The following is a 25,247-nucleotide window of genomic DNA, read 5'->3' on the forward strand; positions in this document are numbered from 1 at the left end:
GGAATAACTTTTTGACATAATGGCGCTTTTTATGTTATCTTTAAATGTTAATGGTCTCACAGATATATACAAAAAAGAAAGGGTAGTGAACTACATTGAAAAAGGTAGATTGCAAATAGCTATGCTATAGGAGACACATTTGGAAAGAATCAAATGTGAGTTTTATAAAGAAATGTTTTCAGGATGGTTATTCAGTGAAATACCTGGGACAAATGAAAAGAGAAGTACTTATATTAATTGCAAGACCAGCTCCAATAGTAATAGAAGAGGATAAAAAGATAATAATGGTAGATTTTTTAGTACTAAGGGGCTACTGGCGAGAGAGGAGGATTACACTAGCATGTTTTTACATTCCACCTAAAACTGCTATAACAATTCTGGGAGAAATAATCAGCTTTCAGCGAGGAATGTTACTTGTAGGTGGGGATTAGAATGCGATTTGCAGCAGTGAAGATGTGTCTGGGTGGGGGGCCAGAAGGAAAAATATAACAAAGGAGAGTAGATTTTGAAGAAATGTAAGAAAATATTTGGCATGGAAGATGTGAATTCAGTAGTAGGCATTCTGAGTGAATTTACATATTCCCCAAGATACAAAACTGGGCTAGGCTACACAGAACTTACATTTCACAAGAACATGTGAATTTAATTGAAAGTTTTGATACCTATCCAATAACTATTTCAGATCACATGTCAATAAAAAATGCAGGGTAATAAAATAAAAATAAGACACTGGTGCTTTCACACCTACTGGCTGAAAAGAGAGGAATTTAAGGAATGGGTAGTGGAAATTATTCGTGAGTTATTAGAGAAGACAGAATTTTTTTTCTGAAAGTATAGCTTGAATAGGATAAATTAATGTGGAGTTTAAAAACAGGGTGGAAATAAAAGACCGAGAGACATGGTTAAAAAGTAACAAATTATTTAGAGGGACTGACAAATGTTAAAGTATTTCAGAATAGGGGGAATCTTGCAGAACAAGAGGAGGAGCAATTGCAGAAAGATAAACAGAAATTAAGGGATTATCTTGATAATATGTATGAGTTTAGAAAGATTGCTGTTAAGCAACTGTTTTTTGATAACTCTAGAGCACAAAAACATTTAGCACAACGACTCAGGCAACAGAAAGTAGAAAGGGTTGTTGCCAAGCTTGGGGAGCCTATAACAAGAAAGATAACAGGAGATCCTGCAGAGGGACTATAAATATTTTGGATATTTTACGAAAGTCTGTATAAAGCAGGGAAATACAGAAATCAAAAAAGGTACAAATGGAAATATTTACAGAAGAATTAAACATGCCAAGATTAGAGGTAGACGAGGCCCAATTAGATCTACTTCACTCATGGCTGCCCCCCCTCTCCCAAGTGAAGAATTTCTGAAAATTATTCTGCAAACAACTGAAGGCAAAATGACTCACTGCTGGGACTTTTACTCTCTGAAATATTCTTATGTAGGTTCCCTGTTAACTAATGTATGCATTTAGCTCTTAGTGCTTTTACTTAATTTTATTATATTGGCTTAGCATGTACACTTGCAAGATCTCCCCCCCTTTTTCCAATCCCTGCCATTGCAACTAACTGTCACTAGATGGCAGCAGAACACCACCAAACAAATGAATCTTAGCCCAGATAAGCAGCTCATCTTGTAAGCAGGACAATACTCTACAGTTATTTAAATTCTCCAATATTTCTGTCTTCTGTAAAGTCACCCAGTTCCCTTCAAAGCAGTTATTTTTCCATTTACTGTGAATAACTTGTGGAACACAGTAACTGGCATAATCCTTGCCATTATAGTACAATGCTGCTTACCTTCATTACTTAGACTCCTGGTATTTTTTTCCAGCTGTTACCTCCTAGGTAGGGCTCTGCCCGCTCCACTCCCCCTCACTTCGCTCTGGCTCGTTCCACTCCCCTACCCTACCCCATTTCCCACCCACTCTCTAGCTCATTTCCTTTACACCTAACCTTACCAAATCCACACCTAACCCCTATCCCTCAGCCAATTACATAAACCACAACCACCCTTCCCCCTCCTTTGCTCTTATATTACACACTTTACATATAGTACTTCCACACTCTCAAACTTGTTACAGTCCATTCTACCTATAAACTATCAGGACCCCTACACATTCCACAGGGTTATCTCTCTACACTCTTACCGCCTCTGACAAACCAAACATGTACTCCCATCAAATAATCCTAACATTAGCACTCACCATCACAGCACATCTAACCTCACCCCACTTGAACAAAATTACAATCTCCAGCATGTCAGCCCACCTCAACCTCACTTCCAACATTCATTAACTACCCCATACTCATCTCACCCTCACTCTTTAACCACACCACCTACAACCAACACCCCTACAAACTCCTGCATTATCAAAGCAAATCTAGGGTATCCATAAATGTGACTTAGCCTTCTCCAAATACCTACAAACCATAATAAACACTGCCTCACACCTACTATGCAGTGATGTTATCAACCCCAACCCAGACCCAATAACAAGTCCTACAAATCACCAGAATCAGCCTAGAACCAATACTAGCCTACTTAAGAGAAAATCCGATATTCTAATAATAAAATATAACATAAGAAGCATCCTTAACAAAACCACAGAATCCTCCATGCAACCATAGCATTATACTTACCTGACATTATCTTCCTCACAGAAACATGGGTTAAACCACAAATTAAAAATGAAGAAGTACTTCCTCCTGGTTATAGCATACTATGAAAAGATCATACAGCTAAAAGAGGAGGTGGATTCGCCTTCCTATATCAGAACAACATCAATGTTGAACTATTTACATAGAAATCCCTGTATTTTATAATGCAGAGATCCTACTTGCTAAGGTAAGCCTAAATGCACAAAAACAACTAAATATCTTAGGCTCATATATCCCTCCAGGAGATAACATCAAAACCCTAGAATCTCTTCTCCAACGGACATCAGAAACCATCCCCATGAAACCACTATACTAGGTGACTTCAATATTGATTGGACCTCACTTAAATCACCCCACCCCTTAAACCATATTAACCTTTATGTATTCTCACAGCTTATACAACCCCCTGCTAGGTTAACAGTACCATTTTAGTACACTACCCAACAGTCTAAGCGACCAGCTCCCAACCTTCATCAGAGACCAAACTAAACTCACTAGAACTAGCTCTGTTAAACACTTTAGATACACTAAAAACCTCAGGGCTGACGACCTTAATACAGCCCTTCAACACTCTAACTGGTCCCCTCTTTTAACACCTCCATTAGATGAAGCAGTTGAGTATTTCAATACTATCTTCTTAGGCCTTCTCTACCAACTTGCTCCACCAAGACAGAGCCGCACTAAAACCATCTATGTCCCATGGCTTACCAAGAGCACTAGGCAACATATGAAACAAAGGGACAAAGCATGGGACACCTGGCACAATAACAAAACTACTCCTAATAAGCAAACATTCTTACAACTGAGAAACACTGTAAAAAAAAAAAACAAATCAGACTAGACAAACAAACTAAGCATAATAACAAGCCACAAAAGTTCTTGGCTACTATAAACAGTATTCTCCAACCAGGTAAATCACCAACTCCTCATCCAAACATAGGCACCACCTCTATAAACACAGCCACCCAATTCAATGAATTTTTACCAACTCTATATTAAAGCTCTCAACAGACCCACAACCCTCAACCCCCACTATACTATATAACCCATCAAATAACACTAACTCCTTCACCCTTCAACCTGTACCAACCTAGACAATCTATAGACACGTAACTAAACTTAAACTCACCACCTTAGCAGTAGACAAAACTACCTGCCAAACTCCTACAAATAGCTGTCAAAGCCATTTCCTACCCAGTTTCTATAATCATTAACAGATCAATCTCAGAACAAAAGGTGCCACTTCTCTGGAAAATCTCCTACATTATACCAATACACAAAGGGGGCAATTCCACTGACCTAACAAATGACCGCCCTATAGCTATACTTTCCCCACTGGCTAAAAGAATGGAAAAATGTATCCACACCCAGGTCCTAACACATCTCCTCTCCAATCTTCTTGCCAAAACTCAACATGGATTCCGCCCCAACCATAGCACTACCACTGCACTCATCCATTTTAGTAACCTAGTAAATATGCAACGCAACAATGGCCAACTAGTGTCTGCAGTTTTCCTTGACTTATCAAAGGTGTTTGATACAGTCTCCCATACAAAACTAATAGCATCACTCTCAGAATTAAAACTAACTATCCCCACTCTATTATGGTTTCAGGACTATCTCTCCCAACGCCAACAAGCTGTTCAGTGGAAAAACTCCCTATCCCCCCTACTTCAGGTAAAACTAGGAGTACCCCAAGGATCAATCCTAGGACCCCTACTTTTCACTATATTTACAAATAATCTTCATAAAACCACCCCTCTAGCAAACCTGGTTCAATACGCTGATGACTCCCACCTTAATCTGCTCTGCCCCCTCCCTCCAACAACTTCAAATCAAGACCCAATAAGCCTTTACATCCATCGAAAACTGACCAACTCCCAGCTAATACTAAATCCTTCCAAAGCAGCAGCACCTACTCCCCCATTCTGTCTTTCTGTATTAGATAATACCCCTATCTCCCCATCACACAAACCAACTTACCAGGGTTCATTATTGACAATATTATGAAATTTGACAAACACATAGCTCATGCAATAACCAAAATCAACAAAAAACTAGGTACTCTTTACAGATATAAAAACTTCCTAACCAGCAACAGTAAAGTTACCCTAACTCATACCCATCTTCTCTCTACCTTACTGCATGCTTCTCTTGTCCTAATTAATCTAAACAAGAGCAATTTAAACAAGCTATCAGTATGCTACAACAAAATAGCAAAATTTGCCACAAACTCCTCCTACCACACCCACCACTGTCAGGCCCTAAAACAGCATTCCTGGCTGGAACTCCCTAACACCTTAGCTCTAAACCAACTTCTTCTAGCTCACCAAATACTGTACCAACCTGACAAAACTCCAGCCTTACAAGACCTGATCATCCTCTACTCCAATAACTGAGAATTTAGATCCACTAACAAGGCACTAATCGCAATCTCCAAAAGCCATTACAACTCTGGTGACCCCCTGTATTCTAGTAACATTGCCAAGACTTGGAACTTCCTACCAGTACAAATCAGGGTGCAACTTAATAAAACCATCTTAAAAAAAAACAGCTTATTTCCCACCTAAACAACTCCTGGACATGTAACTGCCTAGCACCTGGCTGACATATTCTAACTCCATTCCCCTACCCACTACCTAACCTCCTCTTTAAAACTCCCACAGATGCACTATATATTACCACATGTTACTTGTAACTGCCTAGCACCTGGCTGACATATTCTACTATCCAATATCCTCTTTAAAACTCCCACAGATGCACTATATATTATCACACGTTACTTGTAACTGCCTAGCACCTGGCTGACATATTCTAACTCCTTTCCCCTACCCACTATCCAACCTCCTCTTTAAAACTCCCACAGATGCACTATATATTATCACGTTACTTACCAACTCACAGCTGCCTACTCCCCACTGCCCCATCTATACCCACTAACTCTCCCCTACACCAAATTTAAAAGCTTTCTTTTAAAATGTCAGTGCACCTCATATGAACTTGCCTATATTATCCTCCTTTTTTAGTTTTTCCTTTCTTGTCTTATCTTCAGTACATCTTCAAGATTATCTCTACTAAACATATTGTATGAACAGCCATCATATGTTACTACCTGCTATACTTTTAATTGTATGTCTAAATTTCTATACTTATGTAAATATCTTATGCAATCATATGTTATTGTCTGCCATATTTTTATAACTGAATGTGTAAATATCTTATGTATAGTATGTTAGCAATTGTTCTGGAGAGTTTCCCCCTGGGCCTCCACTGAAAACGGACAGCTCTGTCCAGTTGGACCTCCCCGGTAAATAAATGTAAAATAAATAACTTACTAACAGTTAGGACAAGATCAGATGAGATAAAAATGGTGATATATAACCAATCCATAGGAAAGTCCTCAAGAATAGATGGTATTCCTATGGAAGTTTGAAAGCTAGGACAGAATAAAATAATCGAGACCTGGGTTTAGCAATACTTCAAGAGGAGGAGAAGCAGCACCACCATCCTGGAAGAAAGTGGTGGTGGCTGTAATACCTAAAGAGGGTAAAACCCATCAGATCCAGCTTAATACTGGCCTGTTTCAATCCTAAACCATGATTATAAAGTATTTATGTCTCTAATGGTTAAAATAATAGCAAAGGTGATGCCAAAATTGTTAGATAGGGGTCAATGTGTTTTTTGTGGATGGGAGGCAAACGTTTGACAACTTTAACAGAACATTAATGATCCAAAGGGAAGCAGAATGTAAGAAATATATTTGCTCTTGATGGGTCCTGATGCACAGAAAGAATTTGACAGAGTAAGCTGGGAGTTTATCAGCAGGGCAATGGAAGCATTTGCATTCCCTTATAAAATTATAAGGTTGATTAGGAGGATATATGAGGGTCAGAGGTGAAAATTAAAGTGGGTGGGTTCCTCTCTGATGATTTCTGTTTGAACAGAGGAACCAGCCAGGGTTATCCTCTTTCTCTCTGGCAAGGAAAACAAAGGACTCAGAAACTCAAGGATATAATTGGCACGGTACTCAAGAAAAGTTGGCTCTGTTTGCAGATGATATTTTATACCTGATAAAACCAGGAAAGGACATTTCAGTGTTGTGGAACATTTTGAGGCAGTTTCATATGTTTTGGGGATACAAAATTAATGAAGCTAAAACAAAGGCAATAGCTGTAAATTATGTACTCAGCAATTGGTTAAACAATATGCATGTTTATGGGGACATGATAAAATGCAGTACTGGGAGCAGGGATTAAAAAGGACTCTGGTGTGGCAGCTAAGGATATGTAGGAAGAGACTAAACAAAAGGTAATACAAAAACTGAGAAACCGAATGCTCTGATATATGGATATGGATGGCAGGATACAAGCAGTTAAAATGTTTTAGTCCCTTTAGCCTTGTCACAGGTCAGGCATATCTTTATCAACCAAAGGAAAAGTTGTGGATAGCAATTAATAAAGACGTGAAGGATTTTATCTGGAAAAGAAAGACAGCAAGAGTTAAGTGGGATAAGCTGATTCTTCCAAATGAAGAAGAAAGTTTGGGATTACCCAATTTGAAGGGGTATTTCAGAGCTGCACAGTTAAGGCTCATATACATAGCACAAGCAGAAACCTATAATTCAAAGCGGAAAGGGGCGATGAAACTGGGGAAGCTCAAGAAACAAAAAGAGACTGGGATTTTGGATGCAGATTCTTAAGGAGAACAATAACCATACAGAATATTATATTCATAAAGTAGAAGAAAGTATTCTAAGAACTAAGTCAACACAGGAATGGAGAAAGTATATCCTGCCTATAGGGAAAATACAGACTATAGGCAAGAGGGTGCTGGAATTTATTGGAAAAAAATGGCAACGGAACCAAAGTATTGTGAGCAAATAATTACAGAGAATAGGGTAACAGAATGGGAAGAGGCCAATAATTTATTTGGACTGCAGGCTAGAATTTGCTTACCTACTAAGGATTGATATCAGAATATAGGCAAAGAGAAATAAATAGGGGGATCCTAAGTGAAAGACAGGCATTGTTAGAGTTTTTAGTAGAACCTATAGCAGAAGCTGTTGTTAAAAAAGGAATAATTAGTAGAGCATACAAAATATTGCATGATAGCTATAAGAATCACAGGAGGTCAGAAAGGATTGAGAAGAGAGAATGGATAAGCAATTCATAAAGAGACAATGGGGAAATAAATGTATGTTTCCCAAACATGTAACAAAGTCTAGAAGATTTAGGATATTTGCTTGGAAGTGTTTACGTATGTATTTTCATACCCCAAGTTGACTCTAAAGAATTCTTCCTCAGGTAGACAGAAAATGTTGGAGGTGTGGTGGGGAAGTAACAGGTAATTGGTAACATTTTCTGGAAATGAAATCAGGTTGGCAAATTTAAAGATTCCCTGCAGACTACTCTTTCAGACATACTGGGTGCGCAAATTGCTGTAACTAAGGAAGTGATTTTTTTGAGCTGTGATAGAGAATCGGAACTGCCTAGACATAGTAAGGCCTTGCTGAGTCTAATTATGATGGCTGCCAAAAAAAGCAATTACTAGAAGTAGTGAATATAAGTAACAGAGATAAAAACAACTGGAATTGGGATCTTCAGAAAAGGGTAGGGGCAAATTACATAGAAAAAATAGGACTTGTCAGAACAATACATGCAGAGGAGGAATGAGGTTTAAAAGAAGAAAGGATATGAATGCGCTAAGTAATGTCTGACTAACAATGACTGGATAGATAAGTGAGGTATAATGTTTGCAACTAAAATTACGTCAATATGGTTTGTTTTTATTTATATAAATGTGTGAATGCCTATGTCATACATGATAATTTAATAAAGATGTTTCTTATTTAAAAAAAAGAAAAAAAAACAGGTCTTGTTTTTTTTCTCATGGCCATATTTGGAGAATACACATGATGAGTCCCTTCAATTAAATCCCACTGTCAAACACCAATTCAATTGTTCAGCTGTACTTTTATAAAATGAATGCATACTTTTGCCCCCACCTCCCATTTCTCTGTCACAGCACAAAATCTCAAGTTTTCTCTGTGGGCTCTGTCTTCTATATGCACTACTTTCTCAAACAGTTTTTCTTGAGAAGACTCATATTCCGCCAGTCTTTCCTTCATTTTAACCAAATTTTCGGTAGCTTTTTCAGCTTATCTGAATAACTACTTATAACTTCTTCTATTCTTTCCAGCTCTTATCAACCTGTTGGTCAACAAGCAGCCATATTAGAAGTTAACCTGAAAAGGTTTGTGTCAAGAGTTGCAGTCTTGCCCATGAAGTACTACACTGCTGACATGTAGTCCTCAATAAAACAGCATTAACAATTTAAGAATACAGAATGGAAATGACAATCTCAGATATTTTATAATTAGTGATAATGGAAAGAGAGAGAAAAGCAGCATTCTAAAATCTGACAATACCACAGTGAATGACAGAGGTTCTAGTACAATACAACTTTAAACAGCTACTACTATAGATAAAAATCTTTTTATTCCAGAACTGTTTCAGTAATTAACATTTAATACAGTCAGCAATGTTGGTTAATGAAATCTTGAAATAGAAAACATAGAAAAGATAACAGCATGTAAAAGAATAAGGGCTTTGCTGCCCCCTTTGCATGGTGTGTGTTTATGTGTGTATGTGTAGTATTAATTTACCAGCAAGGTAAAGGTTGTGCAACTTCACTTAATAAGGTGTATTCATGAGAAATGTCCACTGAAATTTTGCCAAAAATTACTGAAAAGCAAAGTTAGAAGCATTCATTTCATTAGCTGAGTAACCCTTTGACATATTTTGACCATGACATTTCAGTACAAGTAATCATTTATAGAACCTGCTGAATGTGTCAACCATTATTCTGATTTGACATTTTTTTAATCTTTGTAACTTTTTCCCCAACATGAGATGTATGCATTATAGAACAACATTTTACAATGACTTCTGGCTTGAAATGTTCACTTAGTTAGTTTTGTTGTAAATAAAAGCTGAAAAGCAGCCATCTGAGCATAACAGTGTGAAAGTGTATTAACTAAATATACACTTTTATGATTAAGGTGTAAACTCTACATTATGCAAAAAATGAAAACATGTCTGAATTCTGCCACCCAACTAAAAACAATTTAGAAAAGGTGCAGTGGTTAATGTAGAAACCTCATAATGCTTGGTTCTTGGATGGAGTTCCTGGGAGAATTGACTTCCATGTGAAACCTACATGCCAACCCTATCTCTGCATCTGTGTTTTTGCCAGGGTATCTTGCATCCTCTTTCACTACAAAGACATGCTGACATTAACTATTGATCCTTGTAAACAAATCATATCGACTAGTGTCTCATCTAAGATGGATCCTCTGCTTTAAAACCATTCATTGATGGAAGATGTACCGATTTCCCCATGATCCTGAACAGGATATGGTGGGTAATGGAGAATGAAATAGTTGTATTCCTTATGTCTCTTCAACTCTACTCCCTGAAATTTAGACAATCAACAATGAGGTTTCAGCAACTAAAAGAAAAATGAAAAACAAATGCAGCAATCTTGCATAGAAAGGGCTATGTTATTATCCAAACAATAACAGTATCCTGTTTATGCTTAATTGGTATGGGAGTTCTTTGTGCTTACATATTTAAACAAAGAAATCTAGATTCATGATCTCCACAAAAGAAAATTAACAACCACTTCTTGCAGGTTGAATTTTTCCCAGTCCTTCCACTCTTTTCCTTTTGTGGCTTTAAAAGGCTAAATCCCCTTATCATAATTTGGCTTCAAGTCCCTGCCTCCTCTCTTTCATTGCTATTGTCTGATGTGTAAGGTATTTATATATTTTTCACACCCATCACTCTAGGAGACCTCTTTTAAAACCCAATCCTTAAACCATATTAGTCCACCCTAATATAGGACCAGACAACATGGATATGCAACATCCAAATGTCTGTAGCCAGACTGGTACAGATGGGCATCCTGAGACAAAGTAGCAATTGTTTCATGTTCCTGAGACCGGTTAATCCTTAAAGAAACAAACACAGTATGCAAAAGTAAATACACAACTTTTTTGAAGGCAAAAATCTCACTTTCAAATGAGGTTGTGAAGAGTGCACACAATACATCTCTCATACATCGCTCATCACACACAGATCTTTTTATTCTGGTGTGCTTAAAATAAACCTTCCCAAACTTCAAAGATGTCCTAAGCCATCTAACTGCAACATTGTTCCTCAGCAATCACTAAAGCATCCACCAAAACAACATCAAGTTGTTGCTTACATCCAGTGGTCCCCAAAGAACACAGCCCATAAAGGCAAGCAAGCACTTCATCTAATACTCTTGTCATCGAGGATTCCATTGCAAGACACAGAGATGACCCACTCAGGGGGTTAGACAAGGAAAGGATAACTGTTCTTTGCCTATCTAGAGCCAGGATCCACAATATCATGCACTCAGTCAAGTCACTGTACTCTAGGTATCAATATGATTCTACCATAGTTCATGTAAGTGTAACTGACCTAAGACATACCTCACTGGACTATACGAAAAAAGACATTATGGATCTCTCTGAATATGTGTCAAAGACAGTATTGAGCAGCATTCTACTTTCACCTAGGATGATGTTACAGTATGTATATAAAACAACTGATTTTAATAACTGGATTAGCTTCTGGTATTACTCCAGGGGGGATCAAATATCTGTCAGCATGGGAAGACATGGTTAACAGACCATGTTGCTTTGCCAGGGATGGTCTGCACCTGGTGTTTGGATACTGGCTAAGACTTCATCCACACCCCTAGGTAGACAAAACTACCAAGATAGCAAAGAAGACTCAAAGTAACCTTAAGGTGTTACTGCTCAATACTAGCAGTCTAAACAAAAAAAACTCCACACCCTACAAGCCCTCTTCATTATGGAGAATGTAGACATCTGTGCAGTTACACAGACTTGGTTTGAAGCCTTAGAAAGTACTCTGGCAGTGAAAGGTAACAGTGCCTTCCACACATTTAGACCAACAGCAGCACAGACATGGACTAATGGTGGAGGTGTCTCGATCTACGTTTGCAACAAATATACAGGATGATGTCACGGAGTTCATCCATATGAAAATCACCTTAGATCAATTTTAACAATTGGCTAAAGTATTGGTGTCATTCAAAGGGGATCCAGTGTCTGTCAGCCTGGGATGACATGCTCGACAAGCCACGATGCTTCGCTAGGGACGGCTTGCACCTGTCACCCCTGGGCTTTCGAATACTGGCTAAGACTCTTGCCACCCCCATAGAGCCTTTTTTAGGCAAGGCTCAAAAGGCAAACCCACCTCCATAGACAACACAAGGAAAAAGGAACTAAGGGTAATGCTGCTCAATGCCAGAAGTCTAAACCTCAAGATGCACGCACTCGAGGCTCTCCTCAGTATGGAGAATATTGATATTTGTGCAGTAACAGAAACCTGGTTCAAGGCTCCCGAGAGCACCCCAGCACTACCAGGTTATACTCCATACCGTGCTTTTCGGCCCCAAAACTCGGACCGAACCATAAAAGGAGGGGGAGTATCCATATTCATCATAGCTACCCACACCTCCAGGTTAGTGGCACTGCATGAAGCATCGGAGACCATCCACTTGTAACTAACAGTGGGCAAAACTGCCTTTCAGTTTGTAGCCTGCTACAGGCCACCCTCCCAAACTCAGGAACCCTACTTGGCTTTCCTGAGAACACTGGAGAATATGAAGGTCTCTCCAAACACCATTATATTGTGTGACTTCAACTACCCAAACATAGACAGGGAGAACTACTCAAGCCCCAACACCCTCGCCCAAAGGTTCCTAGAATTTATAAACTAAAATGCTATGGAACAACTGGTCACCACTCCCACAAGAGGGGAAAACATATTGGACCTGATCATCACCAACATGGGGACTCTATGTTCCATACCAGAGGTATACCCCTCATTGGTAAGATCTGACCATAAATTAATCTCACTGGACATCCATATCCCGTCCCCACCCCCAGCCACGGAAACCACGGTGAAGAACTTCTCAAAAGCAAACTTCACACTTCTCAAAACCGAGGTAGAATCCTTCAAAGCCCCCGGGCCAGTGGAAAATACGGCCCAAACTGCAGAATCCTTTACAAACGCATTCTATGGACACCTACAGGAATGCATGGATTGTGCTGTCCCAAATAAAACCAAGACTCGCTCCTCCAAAGGCAGGAGACCTGTCTGGTGGACCCTGGCCATAAATAAGCTATACAACAGAAGGAGGAAGCTACTACATGATAGAGCAAAATCCCAAAAAGAGAAGACATCTCTGATCAGTACTAGCAAGAAACTACGATCCCTCATAAAATCATCCAAGGCCAGGTTCGAAAGAAAAATTGCACAAGACGCTAAAGATAATCACAAGGCCTTCTTTAGTTATGTCAGGAACCTGGGTGGCAACTACCAGATATGCTCTGAGTTAGTGCAAAATAACAAAAAATACACTGAACCCACAGACATTGCCAACATCCTGGCAGACAGGTTCAGTGCAGACTCCCCCCCCCCCCCCAAAAGAGCAAATGTCTATCCCGACAGAGTGTAGCCTCCCTGACATCACAGATGCACAGGTGAGAGCTGCCCTCTCCAAAGCAAAAAACACAGCATCAATGGGACCGGACGGTGTCCCGGGCTACATCTTACACGAGCGCCAAGAAGAACTGAACCCTCACATAAAGTCACTGTTCAATCTCACCCTTACTACAGGATATGTACCCAAGGAATGGCATACAGCAACAGTGGTCCCGGTCCACAAAGGTGGTGCCACAACGGACCCCGGAAACTATCGCCCTATAAGCCTGACTAGCCTGGTCTGCAAAGCTATGGAGCGTATCATCATGGAACTCATAAACAAAGACATTGGGAACCTCCAGACACTGGATCAGACCCAATTCAGCTTTGTTAAGGGCAGATCTTGCCTCTTGAACCTGGTCGACTTCTTTGAAACAGTCACCAAGGCCATAGATGAAGGGAAGGTAGTCCACACAGCCTACATGGACCTCGCAAAAGCCTTTGACATAATTCCCCACTCAGGCATCATAAATAAGCTCACTAGCTTAAATATCAACCCCTATGTCACAAGATGGGTTGCAAACTGGCTCAGGGATAGAACCCACATGATCAGAATTGCAGGTGCCATGTCAGACTCTAAACCAGTTACAAGTGGTGTCCCACAAGGCTCAGTCCTGGGACCTCTCTTGTTCAGTATATATTTCTCTGAGGTACAGGCTAACACGGGAGGAATATGACTGACCAAGTTCGCAGATGACTGCAAACTGGGTGCCATAATTGACTCTCTGACTGACACAAGCATCCTCCAAAAGGGTCTCACAGAGACGGATAACTGGTGCCAGAGCCATGGCCTAAAGCTAAATGCCAAAAAGTGCATAGTCATCCCCTTTGGGAAAAACAAAGTGCCCACAAATTACCACATAAGTGATAATCCATTAAGTACGGAAGAAATAATTAGGGATTTGGGGACCCAAGTAGATAGTAATCTCTCCTTTGACAATCACATTGCCAAAGTGGTTAGAAAGACCTTCTATATAGCTCACCTTATCACGAAAGGGTTCACATCTAGATCAAGAGAGGTCATTGTTCCCCTCTACTCATCATTCATGAAGTCCATAATTGAATACAATGCCCCATTTGGGATGTACCTTACCCGACACCTGCAACAACTGGAAAGACCCCAAAAGTACCTCATCAAGAGGATCATGGGACTCAAACAGATGCCCTATGCAGTTAGGCTAAAGAAACTCCAGCTCTACTCAGTTGCTTATCGCCTACTCAGAGGCGATCTGTGCCTGACGTATAAAGCCATGTCCAACCCAGAATTAATGGACATGCTCCACCTCAGGAAATCCAAATCCCTTAGAGCTACACGCTTCAGGGACTTAAACCTCAGCACAGAAATAAATAGGACATGCTGGAGGGACAGATTCATATCCCAGAGGGTCCCCTCACTCTGGAACAAAATCCCAATCCATGTTAGGCAGAGCCCCTCACTGACCCTCTTCAAGAGAAATCTTGACGAGTGGATGGGAGATCGTAAGTTTACCCCTGGGATCTCTTATGTGTCCCTGCTAGACAGAGGCACAGTAAACTAACCTTAAAAGGGCTATCTTCTGTGACCTACTATACAGAGGCACAGTCAACTAATCTAAAAGGGTAGCGAAAGCCAAACACACTCTGGCTAGGTTTATAAATGCCCTAGGGCAGATAGCCTAATATCAACCTATGAACCTATAAGGTCACTTACCCTATACTGCGCAGTTATAGGTCACCACAACTCTTACCTAGATTTATTAGAGGCACTCACCATTCAACCAAATACCCTATTCATGGGTGAGTTTAACAACCCTTTTATAGACTAGGAAACATACATTGCCTCAAACTCACAGGAACAACACTTCCTGAACTTTATTATACAAATACCCTGGACCAGATAGTGCAAGCTCCAACCACAGGACCAAATATACTGGATCTAGCACTCACCTATTGGGTGAGCATAAGCATGGTCCCCCCCCCCCACCCATGTCACATCCTCCAATCACAAGCTGTCTCAGTTGAAATAAAAAATCAACTTAAAAAAAAACAACCAAACCTATAACAGTTAGGAGCTATTCTAAGGCAAACTACAGCCTATTAAATGATAGTTTGTCAAAATTCAAGGCTCCCACTAACCCAGAGATCACAGCAACCTACGTAAAATTATTCACAGAAACTCTGTAAAAACAAGTAAATGGCTGCATAGAGGCTGCCATACCTACAAGAATTAATCCCAAAACAAACACCCAAATCAAACCCCACTGGTGGAATCTTCACCTGGACAGGGTATATAACCAAAAAAAAAACTCCCTGACCCTGGGAACTATAAACCCAGCAGTTTGACAAGTTTAATATGCAAAGCCATAGAATGAATTATCATGGAAATAATCAAGGACATTGGCAACCTACAGATGACACTGGGCCCATCCCAGTCTGGCTTTATTAAGGGAAGGTCCTTCCTATTTAACCTGGTTGATTTCTTCAAAAAGGTCACCAATACATTGGATGAGGGTAAAACAGTGCATACTGCATACCTTGACCTGGCTAAGGCATTTGATACCATACCCCATTCAGGCGTTGTTGACAAACTCTCTGAACTATGATAAATCCCTATACAACTCACTGAATTGCCGGTTGGCTCACAGATAGGATCCAAGAAGTCAGGATGGGTGGGACCACCTCCTCCAAGAGACCGGTCACCAGCAGACTACTCGGGGGGTGGCTGTGCCCTCTGCTGTGTGAAATCTACTTCAAAGAAGTCACAACTAATGTCAAAGGTCTTTGGCTCATCAAGCTCACAGATGACTGTAAACTGGGAGCTATCATAGATTTCTGCCACTACACCAACATCTTACAATATAGTCTAATACAGACCTAGTGCCAAAGCCATGGTTTAAAACTCAGTACCAAGAAATGCATTACAATTCCCTTTGGGAAATTGTCCACTCAGATTAATTACTCCATTGACAAAACATCTCCAAGAGTCGACCCTGTAAAACATATGTAGACAGTAATCTGGACTTTGACGAACACACAGCAAAGATAGTAAGAAAATCTTTCTATGTCACCCAACTTATAGGTAAAGGTGTAAAGGTATGGCATTCAGGTCCAAGGAAGTTATACTACTGCTCTACTCAGGTCTTATCAGGCACACTGAGTACAATGCCTCCTTTGTCATATACGTAATCAGACACTTGCAACAGTTGGAACGCCCAGAAATGTTCCTTACCAGGAGAATCCAGGATATGAATATCCTGTCCCACATGGATCTCCAGACAGGATCTCCTAAAGGCCCTATCTCTATATTCAGTATCTGACAGGCAGCTGAGAGACAATCTATGCCTGTCTAACAAGGCATCCACCAATCCAGCCCTGACGGATCTGTTGCACATCTGCAAAAAAACAGCACTAGAAATGCTTGATCCAGGGATTTGGACTTTGCTTATGACATAAATAGAACATGCAGGAGGGACAGATATGTGACTCAAAGCATCTCCATGTTATGGAATAGGCTCCCCATCCATGTTAATCAGAGATCATCCTTGACCCTATTCAAATGAAACTTTGATCATTGGATGGGAAATTACAAATTCACTTCTGATCTGGCTCCCATGTCACTGACGGACAGAGTCTGTCAGTAAGTAAAATGTTCTCCAATTAACACCTTCCTCCCACACACAAATCCTTTAGCTGCCTCCTTATTAACATGCTCCCCAAAAGATGCCCAAAGTACTTGGGAATAAACTGGATTGGGGTGCACTCTAGGATTATAAATGCCCTAGTGGTCGTTAGACTGGTAACAACCTATGAACTTTGGAAAATCACAGTTAACACTACTGAATTTCAAAAAGCATCATTCAGATCCTGTGCCTGAACAAATATTGCTTAAAAAGGGCCAAGTTCAGGAAGTCCCTTGTAGGACAGTTACTTTGTGTGTCAGCAGCATGAACAGAATAGGGCAATTTTGTTTAGCTGTAAAACAAAGATGACAATCAGTTTTGTACTTTCAGACTGCAGCAACAATTACCTTTAACATAACCGTTATCATTGGAACTGTGAAACATGGGCTGTGGTGGCCTTCTGGTATATGTTTCAGATGAAGGCTCGGAAAATTCAGGGTAATCTGCAGGACTTGAGACTTTCTCTAAAAAATGATGCGAGATATTTTCTTCAGAATCATCATCCAAGATGTCACCTGGGGGGAGAAAAAGACAAAGCCTCAATATATTAAATAAATAAAAGAATAAATAAAAAACACAAAACACGGTAAACTCCTCTCCTGCTATCTGGTGCTGGCAGGTTATTCCTATTTTTGTACACTTGTTAAAACAAACAGAAAGAAGCCTGTAATTAACAAATCAGACAAGAATGCTGAGAAGGATAAAAGACTGTTACTTGTAAGTATTACCACGGAAAATATATTCCACAGCACCACCTCTACACCAATACATGAAAGAAGACAGCTGTTAAGATGCTGTCAGAAAGGGCAGACATTTATCCAAACTGAAAGTGTAACTAAAGGCTATGGTTTCCCTGTGAGAATCTTAAATGCCCATGGTTAGCAAGACTGAGCTACATGGGTACACTATTATCAGCAAATGTACAAGCAGGATCATAAACAGCCACACTAAACTACACATCCTTCAGCAGGCTACAGAAGGAAAAAAGCTGCATACTGTTAACTGAAATTTAGTATTCTAAACTTGAGCTGATATTTCTGCATGTTTGTTTAATTTTTATTTATTTGTTTGTTTATACTTTTATATTTGTCCTTTTGATCAATTTAGTCAGACAACCTCTCCCATCTTGTTTTTGCAGCTCCAGGTTTGAATTATACTTCAGTTTATCCCTTAGCTCCAAAAGCACCCTACATCGATCACTGTGGTATGCTCAAGCAGAAGCCAGTTATTAAGCATTTCTAGGATCACACACGCACACACAAACAGTGGCACTGTCTCCCTAATTTCCAATCCTCATACTACTGTGTTTTCAGATCACTGTTGTGATCTGAGGGTATAACAGAAAACGTAGTGGGAACTTTCACAACAGCACCCCCCCCCCCACAAATAAATGTAGAGTCGGTTTGCAGACACATTAGGTCCCACAGTCAGTCCTGACACTGCTGTCTTCAGAGAATCATTCAATAACAAAGTAGCTTACATCCATTTCTGCATCCTCTACTTATCTCATAACCTACCATCTTAAAGTGAACAGAAATGCATCCCAAACCCAAACCTGTTTTGTACCATGGCACCTGCCTTTAGTTTCTTTACAGTTATGGAACATCTGAATGAATGCTGTGTAAGAGAAGGGTACAGCCAGTCATATGCAAGTGTACTCAAAAGTACATACTTTTTATGAGCTTGAATCAGAAGCATTATGCTTTACACAGACCAATGTGTCTTCAGTGTTTTAAGTAAACAGTGCAACAGACATGAACATAACTTGCTTAGAAGTAGGTTCAAATATTTAAAAATTGTTTCTTGTATTTGGTTACAGGGAGGAGAAGTGGAAGCTAAGACTGATTTCTTCAGTACAATCAACTACTTATCAGAAAATATTTAGAAAGGTGTAGAAACACACTGGAATTCTTAAAGCCTGCATAGTATACAGGATGAGGCAGTTTACAAACCCCTTGTTGCTCAACAGTAGAGCGATACGTAACTGAGTAGTGAAGTTTTCACAGTTGCATGTAAATACAGTAATTTGTGGGCACAGCCTGTACAAATTAGGCTACACACACACACACACACACACCCTCTGACACACACACACATATATATATATATATATATATATATATATATACACATTAGATAGATATATATATATATATATATATATGGATTCACTTTATAACCTCGAAATGCTGAAATATCGAATTTCAGTATCTCGAGACTATAAAACCGAATCCACAAAACACAGACAAACAAAAACATGAAACCACATAACGAAAACATTGCACGCACTACACTAAACATACAACACAACACCCACATCACAACATAAACAAAAAAAAAAACACACATACACAACTCACACGCCCCCACACCTGCCCTACTTATATATACTAACTCCGAGATCGCACAAACACAACACAAAAGCTCACTCACACAAGCACATTCTCCAATCCCTCACACACACTCTAACTCCCACTCAAAACCCTTACAAAACACTCACTTACCTGACATAACACCTACATCCACACACGGCACCGCGCACCACCAAAACACAAACCCGGACATTACGTAGCGCAACTTTATAACCGCGAATTCGGCATATATTCGACATATGTGAAATTCGCGATTATGAACGTTCGCTATTTTACACATTCGACTTTGTAGCTTCGAGATACTGAAATTCAACATTTCAGTATTTCGATGTTATAAAGTGAACCCATATATATATGTATATATATATATATATATATATATATATATATATATATATATATATATGGGCTACCTTCATTTCATTAACAACCAAATCAGCAAGACCAATTCACTGAAAGTTCATTTCACTGAAAACTCATTTCACTGACAACTCATTACTTTGACAGTTATATATGGCCTGTTCCCTACTGTAGTGCGATCCTGGAGTTAGAACATATATAGTAAGGGGGGGTGTGGGGGGCACAGCCCCCCATATACTTTGGTTGTATATTATTTTTTGCAAAACAGTTATTCATTGTACTTGCAAGTATCCACCTGTATAGTTTAAAATGTTTATAATATGGGGGGGCTTCACCCCACACCACACCTTATTATATATTCTAACTCTGGGATCGCACTACAGTGGGGAACAGGCCATATATAACTGTCGACGAAATGAGTTTCAGTGAAATGAGTTGTCAGTGAAATAAGTTTTCAGTGAAATGAATTTTCAGTGAATTGGTCTTGCTGATTTGGTTGTCAGTGAAATGAGCTGTCAATGAAATGAAGGTAACACATTATATATATATTTTATATATATATATATATATATATATATATATATATATATATATATACACACACATATATACACACACACACACACACTCACACACACACACACACACACATATATATATATATATATATATATATATATACACACACACACACACACACACACACCTAATATTTATTAATAAATTTCCTATTCATTACATACTGTTTGCTAGGAAAATTGTTGTTTATATTTACATATATATATATATATATATATATATATATATATATATATATATATATATATAAAACAAGTGGGTAAGACTTTTTGCTGAATATGATGCCTTTACTTGATTAAATAGAATGCTGGATAATTAACTGTAAGGTTTTATTGGATTATTTGTATCACAGTTTTACTTACAGCTCTGTATTTTAAGAAGCGTTGGTATTGTTTTACTTAATTCTGATGAAGTATTATAATTTGGAAGGATGAAAGTGCTTAATCTTAGTATAATAAAATGTGATGTTTGATGTATTGCCTTTGGCTGATTTCTGGCCTTTTTCACTGTGGCTGCTTAAGCAGAACTTGTTTTAGGTTATAAGTGATTTTTGTGGTTTAAAGATAAGACTACCAGAACAAAATGTAAACATTTTTAAAGGTAGTCAGACTAATGAGCTGACATAACATATTGAGGTGCCTATTAAACATCATTCTTTTAACTTTATGGGTATTGTAACTATTAATGGGAAAATTAATACATGACGACCCAACTAACTTTATTAAAAACAAAACTAAATATTACAGTATACACAAATCCTTTTTAATCAATATAAACATTGCAGTCCTCTAGCTTTTATTATAGTGCAAGATGCTTAGAAAGGCTATCATAAATGGTAATGGCTATACTTATTTGCATGTATGTGTCTCATGTACTTCTCCATTCTATTCATTAAGATCTCGCACAATGTAAACACAGGGTCATGACTGTATTTACATTTAATAAGCATACATTATATCTTTTATGGCTGCATAGTAGGACAGACAAGGCTGGCAATTAACTGCAACAATTATGCTTTATCCAAAGGGGTCCCTAACCTAAAACATAATAATCCAAACTGTGGTCATAATACCTCTGAACTCCCTTCTCTCAATTACTAATATCTCATTATATTGCAGACAGTCTAAGTGCCAGCTTATTAGAACCTCTTCAGAATGCATCCTTTTTTGTATGCATCCTCACTCATTTTCATTCTTTATTGAGCTAACCCATCAATGCCACAAAGACTATGGCATTCAAATGTACTAGCATTCTAAAATGCAGACCCTGCAACATTTTCCTAACCACTGAACTGGAGAGCATGCTCTCTTCCAGGTCTAACAATCACCATAAACACCACCATTGAGGAAACGTTTAATCCAGACATGTGATAAGCAAAACATCTTAAACAATCAACTTAGGACTGGTAGGATCTCTACCCACACACACAAAAAAAGCAAAAAGCTAGCTACCATTAAAATAAAGCTACCTTACAACATGAAGTCACAGCTGGTCTGTAACCATCAGGAACACAGCAGTCTGAACCTATCTTTAGCTTTGTTTCATCCCAGATTTACCTCAGTCTTGGACCATTCATCCTAAAGCTTAGGTTTATAGGTTCATGGGTTAAGTACTAGACTAGCTTCCCTTGTGGGTCATTTTAAGCCTCGTCATTTTACCTCAAAGGTAAGAATCCAACCCTGTATCTTGTGTCTGTCAAGTAAGCACTTACTATGCCAATCCCCAGCATATGGCAGAATGGCTTTACCTCATCTGGAACTTGAAGGATGGTGGCTTCACTGTAGTCTCCACTTCAGTGTCTCTATCATTTCAACAGGCAATAAGAGAGATATGGGAGACTGTCATGTCTCAATAGTACTGATCAGCACGGCATACCAGATTATGTCTAGGAGATGATAGGGATCACCATTAAGAGAAAATGCGTGGGAGGGCAAATGGAACAGGCATCAGAGTTTAAGGATTATTATTCCAAAGATTTACTAAATTACTTCTTCTCAGACAGGAATGCAGACACTTAGGATAGCATACCAGAATGGGTGGTGGACAGTAAATCCATTGAGGCGCTCAAGATGGCATGGGACAGATGAAGAAAAAGTAAGCAAGGAAGGGAGATTGCTGAAGGAAAGAAAAATACTAAATGCACTTAAAGGGCAAACTATATGGCTAATATCGTCATCTGCCAGCATGCAAATGTAATACTGTAATATAACACTTCTGTCTTTCTTTCTGAGAAGCACATCCTTCAGGAGTTGTCAAGCTGGCAGTCAATAAATCTATGCAGTGACCTGTCGTTTTGCTATAATCCCTATGCCAATATATATATGAATATCAGAAAGGAAGCAGTAAAGTCTTTGACAGTGATTGTGACTGGTTCCACAGGTTTTTTTGTGTGTGTGTGTGTGTGTGTGTGTGTGTGTGTGTGTGTGTGTGTGTGTGTGTGTGTGTCTTCAGTCTTTCTGGCTTTGTTTTTGTGCCATGGATTTGAAGGGATTAGGTGTTTAGTAGTGCATCATTTGCAAATTTGTTTTAGTTTTTGAAAAGCAGGTGTAGTCACAGTGCTTTCATTTTAGCAGGCAATGTGAACAATGTGCTCTCTACAAAAATGCTCAACATCAATGTTTTTCATATAATGATGTTCTTTTATCAATGCTGTGGAATGAGAAGCTTTTGTTTGCAATGCTCTTTCATGGATCCTGTCTTTGCTATGTCCAAATCTTCTCCTGAGTTCCTGCTTTTGAGAGCCTATTTACAGTACTTTTGAGTACTTCCCTTGTGTTCAATGATCGTTTCAGTTATAGGGAGATTCCTTTTTATTCCTACACCATCTAAATTCCCTATCTTCCCTTAAGAGACATCAACCTTCTCTTTTCCATAGCAGTTGCCATCCTCCACATGGCCCCATCTTCCCATTCAGTTGCAACATGTCATTGTTACCTACAAAAGATTTCAAGTTTATGACTTCTAGTTGGGTAGTTATGGTATGAACAGCAGAGTTTCTTCTCACTACAGTTAATTTCCATTTGACACTTGACAGATAATAGCAGAAATGAAGTTTTATTTACTAACTTTGTTGACTGGGCAGGTGGGCTGGTCTGCAGACCACTTTAAGCCACATCCTGGCCAGACAGGCATTTGTAAGTTTCAAAAGATAGTTACAGTTCTTTAACAATTCAAAGTACATGCCCTTTTAAGCAAAGAGCTTTTTATTTTCTTTGCCTATGCTACCAGGACCCTCTTTATGTACTTAGCTCCACTCTGAAGACAAAAATAAACAGGGACAATCCTCATCCCCAAGTGTGACAATGACCTCTGCTAGCTCTGAGGCAATTCCATGGAGGGCTCCAGATTAATATGCAGACTTGCTGGAAAAAAGAGACATTGTGACATGAGAACAAAAGTTTGATCTGTTTATGGTGGAAATACAAAAAATAATAGCACTCTCCAGGGCTACATCATTCAAACCAATGCAGTGGTGAAAGGCCTTCAGTGAGCACTATATGATAATTCAGATCAGCTAACTCAGGTTACCTCTATTACTACTATACATATGAAGAAGATGGATTCAATATAAAATATGCTGGAATCCATGGAGGCAAATGTTTTCAGATTTAGGGGACCAGAGCCACAGTGAAAATATACATTTTAATGATATTCAAGAAAATGCTTAGGCGCAGAACTGCTGGAGTTTTATGAAAAACAAAAAAAAAATGATTATGCTCTGGAGACTCAGATAATGCTGGCAGTAGTTTGGTAAGTCATACAACTATGCAGAGTGAATAAATGGAAGTTTAAGCTACTATATACTGCACAGCCAAAAGTACGGCTTCCAGAGCGCTGGGCCTGGTAAGGGCACTGCTCAACACTGATGGAGTTACTATGTCACATTAAAAGGGCACCTCTCATCAGAAGACCTTCAAGTGATGCTTTCTGGTTGTATATATATTTTTGATGGTTGTACTCAACATTAAATACCAATTGATAATGTGCCTAAATCTGTCGGGGGGGGGGGGGTGTTGGGTATGTAGAGGACTGATTTCAGATCTGATATGGTTCTTCAACTTAGAAGATTGAGGGCATCTTACACATTCAAAGGTGTTTTAGTTTACTACATGATTTGCCAGAAAGAGGTGAAAAATCTCCTCCTGGGAGTATTGCTTCTGCCTTAAATTATGTAAATAGTTCTTTGTTATAAACCTCTTATGGTTGTGTTTTTTTCATCTATTGTCTGTGTTAATACAAACACCTGTAAAGAAGTTCAATTTAAAGTTATTATTTATTAGATTTGGGGGAGCTACAATTTTGTTCTATTACAGGAGTATGATACATATCTGTGATTTAAGTGAGTAGCTAAGGATATCATGTCATTTATGGTTACTTCTTTAGGAATGTTTAATTTGCTGATCTGGAATACTGACATCCTTTCCCATTTGTTATTTAAAGAGATGTAACCCGATATTTTGCTCCTACAGGAACTGCATCTTAATGCCCAGGAGCGTATGAAAGTTAGTAGCGGATGTTATTGGGGAGTGGCTGCCTCACATCAAGCTAAATGCTGATGTCAGGTAGTTATTCTGATCTCTAAGATCTCTAAGCAGCTCATGGAGTTGAAAGAGCAGGGAAGATTCATGGCTTTTGGCAGGTCAGCTTAATACCCTAGTACCAGTTTCCTTCCTGCAGGCATTACCATCTCTGATACATTGAAAATGATGAGAGAAGAGGGAGCAATTTCAAGATTTGGTGCATTGGGTAGGGGACTGGAAAACAAATACAGCCCATGCTTATGTACAGTTAAGCCTGCGCCAATTTTAGATCCCCTGCCTAAGAAGACACATCAAGTCCTTCACTAAGGACATGGAAATGTCTGCTACTTACTTTATTCTTCACACCCCTAACTCTCTATATACTTGCTTTTCGTATAGGTTTCAGAATTTTTCTAAGTTTGATAAGTGTTTTGGTGCTAACTAGTTAAGTAACTATTTTAAAGGGTAATATATGCTCCCTTTCACT

The 25,247-nt window shown here is 39.0% G+C and overlaps 1 protein-coding gene across 1 annotated transcript in view; it reads right to left on the reverse strand.

The window, feature by feature from the left end:
- Positions 1-25,247, reverse strand: part of SYNJ2 (synaptojanin 2) — a 1,514,156-nt gene that overhangs the window by 172,461 nt on the left and 1,316,448 nt on the right. Inside the window, exon 23 of the mRNA XM_044063657.1 lies at positions 17,277-17,444. Coding sequence (XP_043919592.1) covers positions 17,277-17,444 — 168 coding nt within the window. The remainder of the gene's footprint in view (positions 1-17,276; positions 17,445-25,247) is intronic.

This window comes from Protopterus annectens, chromosome 1.part0 (genome assembly GCF_019279795.1).
Source record: "Protopterus annectens isolate FY-2018-M chromosome 1.part0, PAN1.0, whole genome shotgun sequence".
Classification (NCBI taxonomy): domain Eukaryota; kingdom Metazoa; phylum Chordata; order Ceratodontiformes; family Protopteridae; genus Protopterus; species Protopterus annectens.